We start from the raw sequence: 17,485 nt of genomic DNA, 5'->3' as shown, positions 1-17,485 counted from the left end.
AAGAAAGTTGCCAATCCCTTTTACATTGACCAAATCTGAATCAAAAAGATTATCTCTCTTGCCCAAAAGTTTGGGAGATTCTTATTTTATGTAACCATCAAAAATAGTTTTTAATAATATTATTTATTTATACTAATTTCTAGCATGCTGCAACAGTTTTTAATGTAAACTACCGACTGCTTTATGTACCTTGTATTCCTGTTTCTTTGATTTGCTTGTTTTTATGCACTGATGATGTACTGTGATTTTCAGTATGAAATATCTGTACTTTCATTAAAGTTAACTACTGTGGTTATTGTATAATTTATTGTTTATAGTCATGGCACAGGTACCTTTTTAAAGATTGCTAAGCATATCATTTACTGGTAGTTTGTAGTTAAATTTAGTTAGATCCTCCCTGCAAATGGTGTCAAGCTGCTGTGAGATTAATGAATGCCGAAGCTGTTTTCAGTTGTTTTTGAAAGCCTTCTTCCATAAATAATGTCAAAGATAGGCCCTAATCATAGCAGCTGCATTTGGACTTAAAACCTGTTCTATATGTATTTGATTCATGATGATGTAGTTGATTCTATTGAAAATACTCCTTTTAATCAGAGGAATAGCAACCAATCTCAAGTATTACAGGTCTGTTGGCTATGCGGGGACTTTCCTTGTAGTTGGATGAAGGATAACCTCCGTTATTGCCTGATACAAAGCTTACGTAAGGGTAAATCCCTGTTTCAAGTAAGAAATCTGAATGTTCCTTGATCTTTAGCATTGAAGATTGGTCAAAGCTGTATAACTGAGAGGAGACCTCCACATAGCCTTTAAAGGAATGCGGAGAATCCACCAGAGCTTCAATCCTCACCTTCTCGTGCTGCATCCTGTTGGGTATCTACCTGGATACTGAACGAATGAGGATGGGCTGGCAATTTGGGATTTAGCTGACCAAATTGTATTCTTATTGGATAATACAAAATACAAAATTTCATGCCGGCTGGGGCATAGCCCGGTTAAACAAGGCCCCCATTGTCTTTGCCAGGGAACCAGGGCGAACAGCGAAAAGTCAGCTACTGGAACAAATCTGAAAACACACCCCAACTCAACATCACCAGAGTTAAAGATTGGTACTATCAACATAAGAAGCCTGAATGGCAAAGAAATGGAGCTAGCTGAGGAATTAGATAAGTACCAGATCGACATAATAGGGGTGACTGAAACAAAAAAGACAAAAACTGGTGAGATCTTTCTGAGCAATAAATACAAAATGTTATATTCAGGAAATGACAATCAAGGAAAAGAAGGAGTAGCCACAGTATTCAACACAAAATACGAGGTTAATCTTCTTGAATGGCAGGCAGTCTCAAGTAGAGTAATGTGAGCAAATATGAGAATGAGACTTATTTGTGCCTATGGTCCCACAGAAGGATATACTAAGGTAGAAGTGGAGGAATTTTTTGAGGCTTTAGAAAAAGCAACTGACACAATGAAAAAGGAAAAGTTGGTCCTTGTTGGGGATCTAAATAGCAGAGTAGGAAATGATTGTCAGACATACAAAAATGTTTTGGGAAAATTTGGAGAAAAGAGCAAAGCTAATAATAATGGCAAATACCTGTTAAATTTCTGCTCAGGACATGGACTGGTTATTACTAACACCATGTTCCAACATAAAAATGTGCACAAATTCACATGGAGAGAAGAGGGAAGGAATAAGAAAAGTCTCATTGACTATGTTAGTTCATAGTGATGTTTTCTCCCTGGTGCAGGACACCAGAGTGTACAGAGCATTTGAAATTGGAAGTGATCACTATTTATTCTTGAGCAGGATAAAATTGAATTTCATATTGAAAAGAATAACATGTAAGAAAGTTTTAAAGTGAATAAAAGTTGAGCAGCTCTCAGATGTGAACTGCAGACTAAAATACACAAAGATTATTGAAGAAAAAAAGATAAAGTTTGAGAACAGGAATCAAACCTTGGAGATACAGTGGCAAGCCTTGAAGAAAATCCTGATTGATTTAGCTAGAGAGGCATGGGGTGAAGTTATCTGCAAGGATAGAAAAATTAGAACTCCATGGTGGACACAGGAAGTTAAAGAGGCAGTGAAGGAAAAGAAGAAAGCATATCAAAAGTTACTGGCAAATATGTCAGCTTGTGCTGTTAGAGAATACAGAGACAAATGTATGAAAGCTAAACAGTTGTCTCTGTATAAAAAGCTAAACACTGTGTAAAACTAACTAAACAAAAGTCATGGGAGGACTTTTGCAAGAACATAGAAAATAAATATCAAGAAGGTGGCAAAATATTCTGGAGGTTGTTGAAGAAGCTTAGGAATGGAGGAAAGAGTGCTGTAAAAGGAGTTAGAGATGATAAAGGTGACATGAAAACAGGAGAAAAAGATATCCTTGAAGTATGGAGTAATTAATTTGAAAAACTGCTAAATGAAACAAGCAGTGATGACAGCACAGTGGTAAAAAACACTGACTAGGCATGCAGTCAGGAATACATATCCATACTTGAAGTAGAAAAAGCCATCAAAGGCTTGAAATGTGGAAAGGCAGCAGAAGTAGATGATATTCGACCAGAAATGCTGAAGTATGGTGGTATAAAAGTCTTACAGTGACTGCACTGCATAGTTCAGAATGCCTGGACAGAGGTACGAATTCCCGATGATTGGAGTAGAGCTCTCATAGTATCCATATATAAAAAAGGGAAATAAAACTGAATGTGAGAATTAGAGGTATTTTCCTACTAAGTGTTCCTGGTAAGATATATGCAAATATACTTAAGAAACAGTTGAGAAGAATTGTGGAAGAAAAGCTTGGTGAAGAACAAGCTGGATTCTGGTCAAATAGAGGCTGTCAGGATGAGATCTTCACTTTACGACAAATAGTGGAGAAATCATGGGAAAATAACAAAGATCTATATTTAAGTTTTGTCGATTTGGAAAAGGCATATGACAAAGTGCCAAGAGAGAAGCTATTCAATATGCTACAGTTATATGGTGTCAATAGAGCATTATAAAAAGCAATAATTAGTCTTTATTTGAGTTGTATGTCAGCAGTTAGAATTGAAGGAAATACAGGAAGATGGTTTAATGTTAAATCTGGTGTGAGACAAGGATGTACATTATCCCCTCTGTTATTCATTATCTATATGGATCACGTTATGAAGGAAAGTGGTATTAATGTCAGCTCTTTGCTTTATGCAGACGATGTTATATTTCTAAATAAATCTGCTACAAGTCTGCAAGATTCACTGACTAAATTGAGTAACTGTTGTAATGGATATGGTATGAAGGTCAGCAATATAAAGATAAAGACAATGAAAATAGACAGAATTATTGAAAATGTCAACTGTGTTGTGAATGGAGAACCTGTGGAACAAGTAAAACATTTCAGCTACTTAGATACAATTTTCAGTGAAGATGGTAAATTAAATATGGAAATAGACAACAGAATCAATGAAGCTGGTATGGTAGGAAGTCAACTGAATAAATTCATATGGAATAAGAGAGAAATTAGTCTAAACACTGAATTAGCTGTATACAAGACAGTGTTCAAACCAGTTTTAACTTATGGATTTGAGAGCTGGGTCAGAAGTAAAACACTTGACCAAAGACTAAAGACAGCAGATATGAGAGTCCTGAGAAAGATTAGAGGCATGAACAGATGTCAATATCATATTAAAAATGAGGATATTAGGAAAGAACTTGACATTGTCAGCATCCAGGAATGTGTTAACAGAGCTAATCTCAGGTGGTATAGTCACTTAAACAGATTGGGTGATGAAAGATTATCAAAACAAGTGTTCTCTACCAGGTTGGCAGGAAAACGACCCAGAGGAAGACCAAGATATAGGTGGATTGATACAGTACAAAGTGCCTTAGACGATAGAAATATAAGATCTGATAATGTTGGAGTCTTGACAAGTAACAGACTGATTTGAAGGAAAATTGTAGATAGGAAGTTAGTAATGATGTAATTTTTTTCATGTAGTACTCTCATATCCTGTACACCCCTTGAGGGTGCATGGCAGGAATTTGATGATGATTAATTGGAGGTTATGTTCTTCATCCGATTGACCTAAAGCAATACAAGAATCATCATTTCTGGAATATTTCCAGTACTCATGATGGCTAATAGTCACCTGCATATATTGATAAGTGATCTGTGGTTTAAAAGGATCTGGTTTGGCCATGTAGAGGCTGGAGGCGTGTACACATTGGTGATATTAATATCATTCATCTTGATAGTAACAGTGTGGATGTCATTTTCTGTATTTGATTTCTTGACATCATTTCAAATATATGTCACTATTCCATATGTCTGGTGATATATTGCTCCAGTAATATAGAAACCGGAAATTATGTCCCTTCCGAAGAAGGGACTTAATTCTGAAGCTGCATGGGTTTCCTCGAGAAGCAGTATATCAGTACCCTCAGAAAGAAATCTGGAGAGGTAGTTGCACTTTGCCATGCTAATACCTTTAATATTTAATTGGCAAATTCAGACAATTATGCCAATGATTCAGATGAGCTTTTTATTTGGGTAGCCTTCAAAAGTATGATACTCTTGATATTGCATGATAAAAGATACATCTGGTTTTTTTTTTTTTTTTTTTTTTTATGCTAGGTAACTGATGCACAGAATATAGCTGAAGTATTTAGTGAGCAGTTTATCAGAATATTTCATCCTTATGAAGGTGACATTATGAGAAGCTGGAGTGTAGACAGTATAGTAGAAGGGCTGAAAGTATATGAGGAATTAAGTAAAACTGATGTTAATAAGGCAGTAGGATTTGACAGTATATCACCATGTGTCTTGAAGGAATGCTCCAAGGAATTAACCGCATGCTTGGAACAGTCTTGCAACAGGTAAAGTCCCAAAGAAGGAAAATGGGAAAAATTATTCCACTTCACAAATGGGATAAAACTGAGATGGCAAGTTATAGGCCAATCTGTGTTTGGATATATTTAGAGAGGTTGGTGAGGACTAGGATTCAGAATTGGGTTAACAATAAGTATTCTCTATTATGTGAGCATGAGTTTGGAGGGGTAGTCATGTTTTAGCATTTTTCTAATGTGCTATAAGGTGATGAATTCACTGGATAAGGGAGATGCACATATATAATGGTATGCTTAGCTTTTTCAAAAGTCCTTGATATTGTCATTTTTTTAATTTAGTGGGTATCCTATGGGGGGGTATCCTAAAGAGGATGGTCACTAGCAGAGGTCTGTTTTGAGGTTGTTTAACTTGTATGTTAATGATATTGGGACAGGCTTAACTGGAGATACGCAGCAATTTGCTGCTGATGTTGCAAAGTTTGGAAGAACTGAGGAGTAGAGCAGATGTGGCCTTGCATCAGTGTTCTGTCTTCAGTGGATCTGTCAGTTTAATGTTGCAAAGCGTGAGTTGTTGAAATGTAAGATTGGGATGCAGAGTATACAGTTAATGGAGAAATTTTGAAGGAGGTAGAAGTAAATTGAAACTTGAAGTTTAGGGATCATATTGCTAAAATTGTAAGAACATCACAGCAGATTATGGCAGTGATGAGGAGGATATTAACATCCAGAAGCAAAGCAGTTATGATTCCCTGCATAATAAGGTCAGGCTGCATATGGACTGCTCTACACAGATTTGGTTGACCAGTTTCAAGGGGATGAGGATATATTAGAGAGGGTCCAGAGAAGGTTAGCTGAGTGTTTTAGGGCTGTGGAATAGATTGAGGAAATGCAACAACTTATGGAATCTTGTGAATGGAAGAGGGAGCGGATATGATTGATTTATACTTTGGTGAGGGGAGGGCGGGTTAACCAGATTAATGTGGAGATTTTTTATAGAGTTGATAGAGACAAGGATAAAACAAGAAACCATCCTTAGAGGCTATATGAGGAGAGTGTGAGTAAGGGAGTGAGGAGCAGGTTCTTTGCATGGAAATTGGTTGTGAGTGGAATGCATTGTCTGAAAGTGTGGTGAGTGCAGAAACTGTGAATGAGACATGGTTTGATCTTTTTGCATGAGAGTATGGACCTCCTATAGTGTCTTACTCCATGGAGATCTGATATTAAATTATTATCTAAATCCAATTTAACTACAATAGTGCCAATTGCCACTTTCAGGGCTTCTCCAATTAGTAGTTGCATGATTCTCAGCTCGCTGGTGGAAATCCCATATTGTTCTTTAATCAGGTTTCTAGACTAGTATTTATTAATTTTCACTTCATTTTTGCCTTTTCTATGCTATACTTAGGTTTAATAGTTTATCACTAGATATCAGGTAAAGTGATAATTAGCTAAAGCTCATATTCTTTCTTATCCTAGCACATCTGTAACATACTCATCTACTGTGCTTGTGATGACCATGATGTATTGGTTGAAACTTTGAATATAACATAATTATATTTTTCTAAAATAATTCCTCACTTTAAACACTCACTTAAATAATATTTAGTCATTACAGGTAAGTTTAACTTGTGTTGGTTGACTATGATACACACCGTCATGGCAATTTATTCTTCCATTAGTTTTTTTTTTTTTTTTTTTTTTATATTCACAATGTTTATAACAGTGTATAAACTCTCTTTTTAATAAAGTAACTTTTTTTTACATCTAGCTCTCACAGGAGAAAAGTTTTCGAAACTGTTCGATTTGGTAACCGACCTCGCTTGGAAAGTTCAGTTACAAGTTCTCCTCTATTTTCCAGCCCACGCGGTTCTCTTAGCCAGTTATCAACCTATTCATCAGTGTTGTCACTTGAGAATTCTGACACAGAACCAAGTTGTGAAGAAACATACCATGCTGATGATGATAGTCAATATTCGTATGTACTATTTTTGGTTTTGAATAGCTATAAGATTAGCACATTTCCAATTTGACTCCATTATAAACATTTTCAAGCCAAATTATTTTGCATTGTTCATTTTGTATATTAATACAGTTCCAGTTAACTCTCATAAAGAAAACTGTTTTAGCAAATTCCAACTACTGCTGAAAATTTTTATAACCCAATGCCATAGCATTTATACTAGTCTGAAGGCAAATTCACTATAACAACTTTTGCTAAACATTGACATGTAAGCAAAGATAATCTTAAGATTAAATTATGGAATAACACTAGGAAAAAATTATCAGAAGACACTTTTCAGAATTTTCATCTGCATTTGCTATCATTCTTAATGCACATAACGAGATAAAACAAATAAGAATAACAGTTGAAATTAAAAGGTTATTGTTTAAGTTATCCTAAGCAATACTTCTTATTTTTGTGTCAAGTGATATATTTTTTGATAATTATTTTGTGCTTCACTGAATTCTGGTAATTTATAAATGGAGTTCTCCAGTAATATTGTGCATTGTGACATGTGCTTCAATTTCAACTATTATTCTAATTTCTTTTATCTCTTTTCCTCTGTGCATTGACAATGGCCATTAAATAATAAATAAGGCTAAAAATTCTGCTAATGATAAATATTTTCCCTAATATAAGTTATTCTGTAATGAATTTTAGAGTACAAAATTTATTTGCGTTTATGACTATCAAACACCTTTCATTAAATGCATTTAGTGTGTGTCCACCCTCCCGCTTGCTCGGTATATACTATCCCTCCATATACTTTCCCACATAGAAAATAATTTTTTATTTATTTTTATTTTTTTTTTCCTTGTAAGAATAACAAAAGGATTATTTTTATATGGGATTTGACAGATACAAACTTCTTCCTACATATCAAATTTAAGTACATGCTGTTCTTATTTTTATTTATTTTTATGTAAATCTCACTGATTACATTAAGAAGCTATATTATATTATCACACATTTAGGACTGTGAGTAGTCATCATCATCAAATTCCTGCCATGTACCCACAAGGGGGTGTACAGGATACGATAGTACTACATGAAAAATTTTCATCATTACTAACTTCCTATCTACAATTTTCCACCAAATCAGTCTGTTACTTGTCGAGACTCCAACATTATCAGATCTTATATTTCTATCTTCTAAGGCACTTTCTACTGTATCAATCCATGTATATCTTGGTCTTCCTCTGGGTCGTTTTCCTACCAACCTGGCAGAGACCACTTGTTTTGCTAATCTTTCCTTGCCCATTCTGTTTAAGTGACCATACCACCTGAGATTAGCTCTGCTAACACATTCCTGGATGCTGACAACATCAAGTTCTTTCCTAATATCCTCGTTTTTAATATGATATTGCCATTGATGCCATCTGTTCATGCCTCTAATCTTTCTCAGGACTCTCATATCTGCGGTTGCTAGTCTTTGGTCAAGTGTTTTACTTCTGACCCAGCTCTCAGATCCATAAGTTATAACTGGTTTGAACACTGTCTTGTATACAGCTAATTTAGTGTTTAGACTAATTTCTCTCTTATGCCATATGAATTTATTCAATTGACTCCCTACCATACCAGTTTTGCTGATTCTGTTGTCTATTTCTATATTTAATTTACCATCTTCACTGAAAATCATGCCTAAGTAGTAGCTGAAATGTTTTACTTGTTCCACAGGTTCTCCATTCACAACACAGTTGACATTTTCAATGATTCTGTCTATTTTCATTATCTTTGTCTTTTTATGGCTGACCTTCATACTATATCTATTACAACAGTTATTCAATTTAGTCAGTGAATCTTACAGACTTGTAGCGGATTTATTTAGAAGTATAACATTGTCCGCATAAAGCAAAGAGCAGACATTAACATTTCCAATTTTGATATCTTGTTTAATACCACTTATCTTCATAATGTGATCCATATAGATAATGAATAACAGAGGGGATAATGTACATCCTTGTCTCACACCAGATTTAATATTAAACCATCTTAATGTACTTCCTTCAATTCTAACTGCTGACTTACAACTCAAATAAAGACTAAGTATTGCTTGATATAATGCCCCATTGACACCATATAACTGTAGCGTATTGAATAGCTTCTCTCTTGGCACCTTATCATATGCCTTTTCCAAATCGACAAAACTTAAATACAGATATTTGTTATATTCCCATGATTTCTCCACTATTTCTCGTAAAGTGAAGATCTGATCCTGACAGCCTCTATTTGACCAGAATCCAGCTTGTTCTTCACCAAGCTTTTCTTCCACAATTCTTCTCAACCGTTTCTCAAGTATACTTGCATATATCTCAACCAGTAGGGAAATACCTCTGTAATTCTCACATTCAGTTTTATTTCCCTTTTTATATATGGGTACTATGAGAGCTCTACTCCAATTATCGGGAATTCGTACCTCTGTCCAGGCATTCTGAACTATGCAGTGCAGTCACTGTAAGACTTTTATACCACCGTACTTCAGCATTTCTGGTCGAATATCATCTACTCCTGCTGCCTTTCCACATTTCAAGCCTTTGATGGCTTTTTCTACTTCAGGTATGGATATGTATTCCTATTAACTCTGGTGATGTTTCTGACTGCATGCCTGGTCAGTGTTTTTTTACCACTGCGCTATCATCACTGCTTGTTTCATTTAGCAGTTTTTCAAAGTAATTACTCCATACTTCAAGGATATCTTTTTCTCCTGTTTTCATGTCACCTTTATCATCTCCAACTCCTTTTACAGCATCTTTCCTCCATTCCTAAGCTTCTTCAACAACCTGCAGAATATTTTGCCACCTTCTTGATATTTATTTTCTGTGTTCTAGCCAAAGTCCTCCCATGACTTTTGTTTAGTTAGTTTTGCACAGTGTTTAGCTTTCATACATTTGTCTCTGTATTCTCTAAGAGCACAAGCTGACATATTTGCCAGGAACTTTTGATATGCTTTCTTCTTTTCCTTCACTGCCTCAACTTCCTGTGTCCACCATGGAGTTCTAATTTTTCTATCCTTGCAGACAACTTCACCCTATGCCTCTCTAGCTAAATCAATCAGGATTTTCTTCAAGGCTTGCCACTGATTCTCCAAGGTTTGGTTCCTGTTCTCAAACGCTTTCATTTTTTCTTCAATAATCTTTGTGTATTTTAGTCTACAGTTCACATCTGAGAGCTGCTCAACTTTTATTCGCTTTAAAACTTTCTTACATGTTATTCTTTTCAATATGAAATTCAATTTTATCCTGCTCAAGATTAAATCGTGATCACTTCCAATTTCTAATGCTCTGTACACTCTGGTGTTCTGCACCAGGGATTAAACATCATTATCAACAATAACTTAGTCAGTGAGACTTTTCTTATTCCTTGCCTCTTCTCTCCATTTGAATTTGTGCACATTTTTATGTTGGAAAATGGTGTTAGTAATAACCAGTCCATTTCTTGAGCAGAAATCCAACAGATATCTTCCATTATTATTAGCTTTGCTCTTTTCTCCAAATTTTCCCAAAACATTTTTGTATGTCTGACAATCATTTCCTACTCTGCTATTTAGATCCCCAACAAGGACCAACTTTTCCTTTTTCATTGTGTCAGTTGCTTTTTTCTAAAGCCTCAAAAAATTCCTCCACTTCTACCTTAGTATATCCTTCTGTGGGACCATAGGCACAAATAAGTCTCATTCCCCATTCTCATATTTGCTCACATTACTCTACTTGAGACTGCCTGCCATTCAAGAAGATTGGCCTCGTATTTTGTGTTGAATACTGTGGCTACTCCTTCTTTTCCTTGATTGTCATTTCCTGAATATAACATTTTGTATTTATTGCTCAGAAAGATCTCCAGTTTTTGTCTTTTTTGTTTCAGTCACCCCTATTATGTCGATCTGGTACTTATCTAATTCCTCAGCTAGCTCCATTTCTTTGCCATTCAGGCTTCTTATGTTGATAGTACCGATCTTTAACTCTGGTGATGTTGAGTTGGGCTGTGTTTTCAGATTTGTTCCAGTAGCTGACTTTTCGCTGTTCGTACCCTGGTTCCCTGGCAAAGACAATGGGGGCCTTGTTTAACCGGTCTATGCCCCAGCCGGCATGAAATTTTGTCATGTTGTACCATCATTTTGTATTTTGGTTTATCCAATAAGAATACAATTTGGTTGGCTAAATCCCAAATTGCCAGCCCATCCTCGTTCGTTCAGTATTCAAGTAGATACCCAACATGGTGCACCACGAGAAGGTGAGGATTGGACATTAGGTCAGAAGCCCTGGTCTGTTCTATGCATTCCTTTAAAGGCTATGTGGAGGGCTCCTCTCAGTTATACAGCTTTGACCCTTAAGCACCCCTGTGAGTAGTCTAAGTCAGATAACTGGGTCTCTCGCTCAAAGAGACCAAGACCAAACATTGCCCTTTTCTAGCTACTTAAGACCTTTGCTAAACAAGGTAGTGGTCCCTCCAGGCAATGAAGATAAATTTGAATAAATATATATAGAACAACAGAGAAAGTAGTCAAAATACTAAACCAGAAGTAAATAAAAAAAAAAAAAATTCATGACCAATTTTTACATATGTATCTTAGAGTTAGATTAGAAAAATGCAATGGTTGATCAAAGACTAGACAATTGATAGGAAAGTTCTGAAAAAAAAAAAAAAAAAAGGGAACTGAACAGATAGCAACAGTGGTGCTGGCATATTAAAAATGAAGATATTAGAAGGAAACTTGATTCTAATCAGTTATTTTATGCTATCACTATTAATTTCTGATATTATTAGTATTTATTGAATTGAATCATTATTACTGAAGTACTAATAATTATTAGTATTCAAAAATTATAAACAGATCTAGTTCAAGACTAATCTTAGAAGAGGGCAACCATGTGGAAGAAGCATGGTTTCTTTCCTTTCACATTTCATTGTGCCACGCTGTCAAACATGGTAAATCCAATGATAACCACTGTGGAAGTACCAAGTAAATTATGACGATTCTTCATATTCCATACATGATTTGAATCCAGGTCTTTTTGACCAAAGAGCATTCTCATTATTAATTATGTTATGGAACAATTGTAATATTTTATTAGTATATTCAACTCTGACTATATAATATATTTATATTTTATATTTTGGTTTAAGCTAATAAGATTTCAGTTTGGTCTGCTAAATCCCAAATTGCCATCACCCATTTCTGTTTGTTCAGTATCCAGTAGATTCCTAACAGGGTGCATCACGAGAAGGGTGAGATTGGACATTAGGTCAGAAGCCCTGTCAGTTTCTCTGCATTCCTTTAAAAGCTATGTGGATCTCCTCTCAGTTATACAGCTTTGACCCTTAAGCACCCCTATGTATATGTATACAAGACAGTGCTCAAACCAATTTTAACTTATGAACCTGAGTTGAGTCAGAAGTAAAACACTTGACCAAAGACTAGAGACTGCAGAAATGAGAGTCCTGAGAAAGATTAGTGCATGAACAAATGGCATCAATGGCAATATATTAAAAATGAGGATATCAGGAAAGAACTTGATGTTGTCAGCATCCAGGAATGCATTAGCAGAGCTAATCTCAGGTGGTATGGTCACTTAAACAAAATGGAAGAGGAAAGATTAGCAAAACAAGTGTTCTCTGCCAGGTTGGCAGGAAAAAAGACCAAGATGTAGGTGGATTGACGTAGTAAAAAGTGCCTTAGAAGACAGAGATATAAGATCTAATAATGTTGGAACCTTGACAGGTAGCAGACTGATTTGGAGGATAATTGTAGATAGAAAGTTAGTAATGATGTAAATGTTTCATGTATTACTATCATATCCTGTACATGTCTTGAGGGTATTTGTCAGGAATTTGATGATGAACTCTGACTATAGCAAACTTGAAAGGATGATGTGAATTGTATGTTAAAGTAGGTAGTTTGCTATGAATTTCCATTAACATTGAACTTTTCAGTAGTTATAGTGATGTTTGCTGTAGTGACTCAGTTGTAATAACATTTTATAAGTAATTGAATAATAAATTTTTTATGCAGTTTCAACATATCTCATGATTAATATCTTTTGGAGTATGCAGCAAACAATATTACATATTTTTTTTTGTTCCTGCATCATTACAGAAGAATACTTGTAGCATGCATTCAACTTGAATGTAGACTGGAAGTAGCGACATGCATATTACTATTTAGATCCTGTTCTGTTTCATTCTTAATGACATTAACAAAACTTACTGCAATGGAAATGTTGTCTTATTCATCCTAATGTATGAAAGTATTCTGGTATTTTTAATAACACAGAAGATATACTAATTAGATTTCTTTAATACTTCTAGTATTTGGCAAAATCCAATTCTGTACATCATTCCATGATGTACAGAACATGATATGCTTGAGGACTACATTGGATAAGTGAGACTGAACAGATTGGCTGGGGGGGTAGGCTTAAAATCCATCTTTTTTTATTTATTTATTTTATTTTTTTTTAAAGGAAAATGGGCAGTGTTTGATCAGTACATTGGGCAGGATTGGTAAATTCTTGAGTGCCTCAAGAGTGGGCTGTGAATTCTGAGTATGCATGGTGGTTTGACTGAGGGTACTTTACAACTGCAGGGCACTTTAAAACACTTTACAACTGCAGGCCACTTGGTATTACCAGATAGGTCTAGGGATCATAGCTGGTCATTGGAGAACAGATTAAGGAAGCCAACTTTTTTGCATTGTCTGTAGGTAGGGAGGTAGGTAAAAGCAAATGGCAAGTAGCTGTCCCCACTAATTTTTATATAATTTTTCTTGTTGAATGAAATAACTCAAGTTCGTGGTGAACTGAAATACTTCAGAGGTATTGGGAGGAAATTCAGCTTGGATAAGGGCCATCATGTCTTTAAGTGGAATATTGAACAGAGAGGCGATATTAGATTGACCATTATGTAGGGTAAAGTTTTCTATACCTGGACTTATGTGCAAACAGGTGTTGCCAGTATACTAAAAGAGCACTTTGGCTAAATATTTGGCTAAGTTGTAGGTGTGTGTGAATTGATATCATCCACAGTTAGTCTCATTTTATGTATTGGATTGGATTTTTGGCTCATATATCTAGGAGGAGAGAGGGTATGGAATTGTATGATTTTAATTTATTGGCATTTTCTGTAGGACTGAAACTACCAGGAGGTGACATTTTTAAGGAGAATGTGCAGTGTTTGATCGATACATTGAGTGGGAATTCTTGTAGAAAGGCTTATGCATTGGTAATACATGACTATTAAATAATTTAAGGAATTTGCAACATATACTAGGGTTCCCAGACATCCCATTTTTGGCTAATGCATCCCATTATCCAGAGAAAACTCTTCGGGACAGCTTTTTGTCCTGTATTTTAGAGTTCAAGACTGCATAACAAAATTGATGAGTTACAATTTCTATTCTATTATAAACATCTCTCTCCGTGTTATTTTCTCAAGCCGAGCGATGCCAACACTGCAGCAACGATAAGTTCGTTAGAACAGTGCTCATGCACATTGATATTTTGGCGTGTGCTGTGATATTGGATCTGCTTTAAATAGCACAGAACGGTCCGCTCGACCCATGCCATTTTAGAAGCTTGCTCCGAGAGAAACAAGTTGGTGCTTGCAGAGTATTAATTACTGTATGGCTGCTGTTAAAATGTATGGTTTTTCAATTCTCCTGTGACCTTGTTGAACATTGAAAATGCTGAAAGGAAGTGTGATTATACAGATGCTTTAAAAACTCAATTTCCGTTTTTAAAAAAATCTACTAAATTAGGCAAGACAGATAAAGTGGAGTGTATGGTTTGTGGTGGCTTGTTTAGCATCGAGCATGGCAGAGAGTCCGACATTACCCAGCTCTTTGCTACGGAAAGACATAAATTTGCATCTCGAGCTAGTACAAGTGCAAAAGTCAGTGATTTCTTTAACAAGAAACAGATGGGGGAAGTGGAAAAGAATCTGCAGAAGAAGCAACTTTCGCGTATCACGTGTTTTCACAACCAGAGTTTTCAATCAATGGATTGTACATTTAAATAATACACAAGTTATATGATAGAAAATTTACGTGTGGGCAAACAAAAACACAAGCGTTAATTGTAAATGTTTTGGCTCCATTTGCAATCAAGCAATTCAAACTGGAAATGGAGGAAGCAAATTATATATCTATCCTGATTGACGCTTCAAACCATGGTGCTTCCAAATTTGTAAGGCTGGCATATGTGATAGATGTGCATACTAAACTTTCATCCTCAGTCATAAATGTCCCGTATTTTTTTCCAACGTATCTTGGATCCCTAACGTATACTGGAATATTAATTAAAAGAAACTTTAACGAATACTTCCTATATTTCAGCAATATCACATTGCCATCTTCATGGGAACATACAAATATGACGTGCACATAGGAACTACAAAAAGCAAATGAGGCAGAAGATAGGAAACTACTCTTGTTCCTGAAGTCCTAATGGTGCCCTCCTAGCGGGCTATATTGGGTTGTCTTGGCTGTTGGGCTGATGTTCTCATGATGTAAGTCTCCCAAATTTGTTGAGGTTTGGAACATTTTTTAGAGCTGAGGCTGATTCTATGAATAGTCTTTCGTACCTGAACTTGCTGCAGTGTATTATTTTGGCTTTCTTCCAACGTATTCTGTGGCTGGTATCCAGAGCATGGTCTGCAATCCCAGAGTGGCTGTACTGGTGAAACCGGATGTAATCCTTGTGTTCTGAAATCCTGATATTCGCTGTCCTGTCTGTTTGGCCAAAGTAGGACAGTTTACAGCTGCAAGGGACCTGGTATACCCCAGGTAGGTCCAAGGAAAGTGGTTGGTCTTTGGTAGAGTGGATAAGGGATGCCAACTTTTTATATGGTTCGTAACAAGAAGTCAGGTCATATCTTTTAAGGATTTTGGTTATATTTTCCGAGGTTCCCCGGATGTAGGGAATGGTGATAGATTTAGTGTAATCTTTATTGTAAGCCAAAATAATACACCACAGTAAGTTCAAGTATTAAAAACTATTCATGGAATCAGCCTCAGCTCTAAAAAACGTTCCAAACCTCAACAAATTTGGGTGCATGAGACTACCCCAAATTTGGGAGACTCACATCATGAGAACATCAGCCCAATGGTCAAGACAACCCAATATAGCCTGCTAGGGGGCATTAGTGTGTAATGCAAGTGTTTAATGAATACTTCCTATATTTCGGCAATGTGACATTGCCGAAATATAGGAAGTATTCATTAAAGTTTCTTTTAATTAATGTTCCAGTATATATACTGGAATATTACGCTGCAAATTCCTTAAATTATTTAATAGTCATACATTGAGTGGGATTGGTAAATTCTTGATTCTATCAAGATTGCTATCGAATTTGTGTTAGTTAGTGGCTGAAATTTTTAACATTCTTCTTTGTATTTCATCAACCTCTTACCATTTGTGTTTTACAAGTGGCTTATAAGTTTGATTCACTTGTAAGCCAGTTTCGAACCATTACTCATAATGATGTCTGTGACACTGATAAGCTCATCTTCAATATATCTGGCCATCCACTAACACAGGATGAACTGTGTTTTATCAAAAAGGCATGATTTCACCATTTCTCCCAATAAAGTACTTCTTATGGGCATTTTTCATAGCATAGACAGGGGCCTTTGATCCTTATCTCTTAAAACAACTAACAGGATTCAAAATGAATCATTTTGAATGTGCAAAAATTCTTTTTAATGTGAAGCCTCCTCATCCTGATCTTTTTCTGAATTTAAAGTGATGAAGTTTTTGAAGAATAACAACAATTTACTTATTACTAAAGTTGACAAGGGAATGGCTGTTTTTGTTCAGGATAAAAGAGAACACAAGCCTCTGCAGTGCAGTTGGAAGAATGATAGTATATTGCGCCCCCTATGATTGGAAAAGGGCTAAGTTCGATTCTTGTTGTTATGAGAGGAATTTTTATATAGGCTTTTTCATTTGAAGGTGAATTAGCTGATCTCATACAGAGGTAGTAGAGTTTTTTCCTTCTGGAAACTCAGGTTTTTCATCCCTCATACAGGCAAATCAGCCTTCAGAACATGTGAAATTTACAGACAAAAAACACTGTTGGTGATGGGCAGTAGATGGTGTTGATGGTTAGATATGTGGAGTAGAGTGCCCTCCTGTGATGAGTCCTTGGACTCATTCGAGGTGTCAAGTAATAGCAATAATAATAAAATGTCTATCATTTGTATTGATAAGTAGATGATATTTTTGCAATTTGGAATGGCTCTTCCTCTGAGTTTTAGATGTAATTCTTCATTTTCAGTTTTTCAGAAGAAACCTCATACAGACTGTTATATCCACACTTCATCTCGCTACCATTCTAGTCAAAAAGCTGGAACTATTATGACTTCAGTACATTGTGTCCATTCTTTATGTTCTGCAGATGAACTTTTACAGAAAGAATTGCAACATATTAAATCCACCATTTTTTCTGATATGTTTAAGGATTCTTTCATCAGAAAAGCTTTTAAAGTTATGGTATCTCTGCCCCCCCCCCTCAATTCAGGAGAATTAACTACTGATATTCCTATCCCTTATGTGCAAGGCATTTCTGAATGCATAGCAAAAATTTTAAAACCATTGAATATTTTTGTTACCTTTTATCCCATCAGCAAACTCCACTTTTCTCATTTCTCCTAAGGGTAAGCTTAT

The 17,485-nt window shown here is 35.7% G+C and overlaps 1 protein-coding gene across 2 annotated transcripts in view; it reads left to right on the top strand.

Annotated features, from left to right (window-relative positions):
* The window catches only part of LOC150104987 (trafficking kinesin-binding protein 1-like), a 231,964-nt gene that overhangs the window by 117,927 nt on the left and 96,552 nt on the right, over positions 1–17,485 (top strand). For both annotated transcript variants that reach the window (XM_090396090.1, XM_090396089.1), the window contains exon 12: positions 6,594–6,800. In XM_090396090.1, the coding sequence (XP_090252216.1) occupies positions 6,594–6,800 (207 nt within the window). The remainder of the gene's footprint in view (positions 1–6,593; positions 6,801–17,485) is intronic.

Source organism: Typopeltis vanoorti, chromosome 7 (genome assembly GCF_054136105.1).
Source record: "Typopeltis vanoorti isolate ZY-2024b chromosome 7, IOZ_Tvanoo_1.0, whole genome shotgun sequence".
Taxonomy (NCBI): domain Eukaryota; kingdom Metazoa; phylum Arthropoda; class Arachnida; order Uropygi; family Thelyphonidae; genus Typopeltis; species Typopeltis vanoorti.
This window is presented reverse-complemented; position numbering and strand designations above follow the sequence as displayed.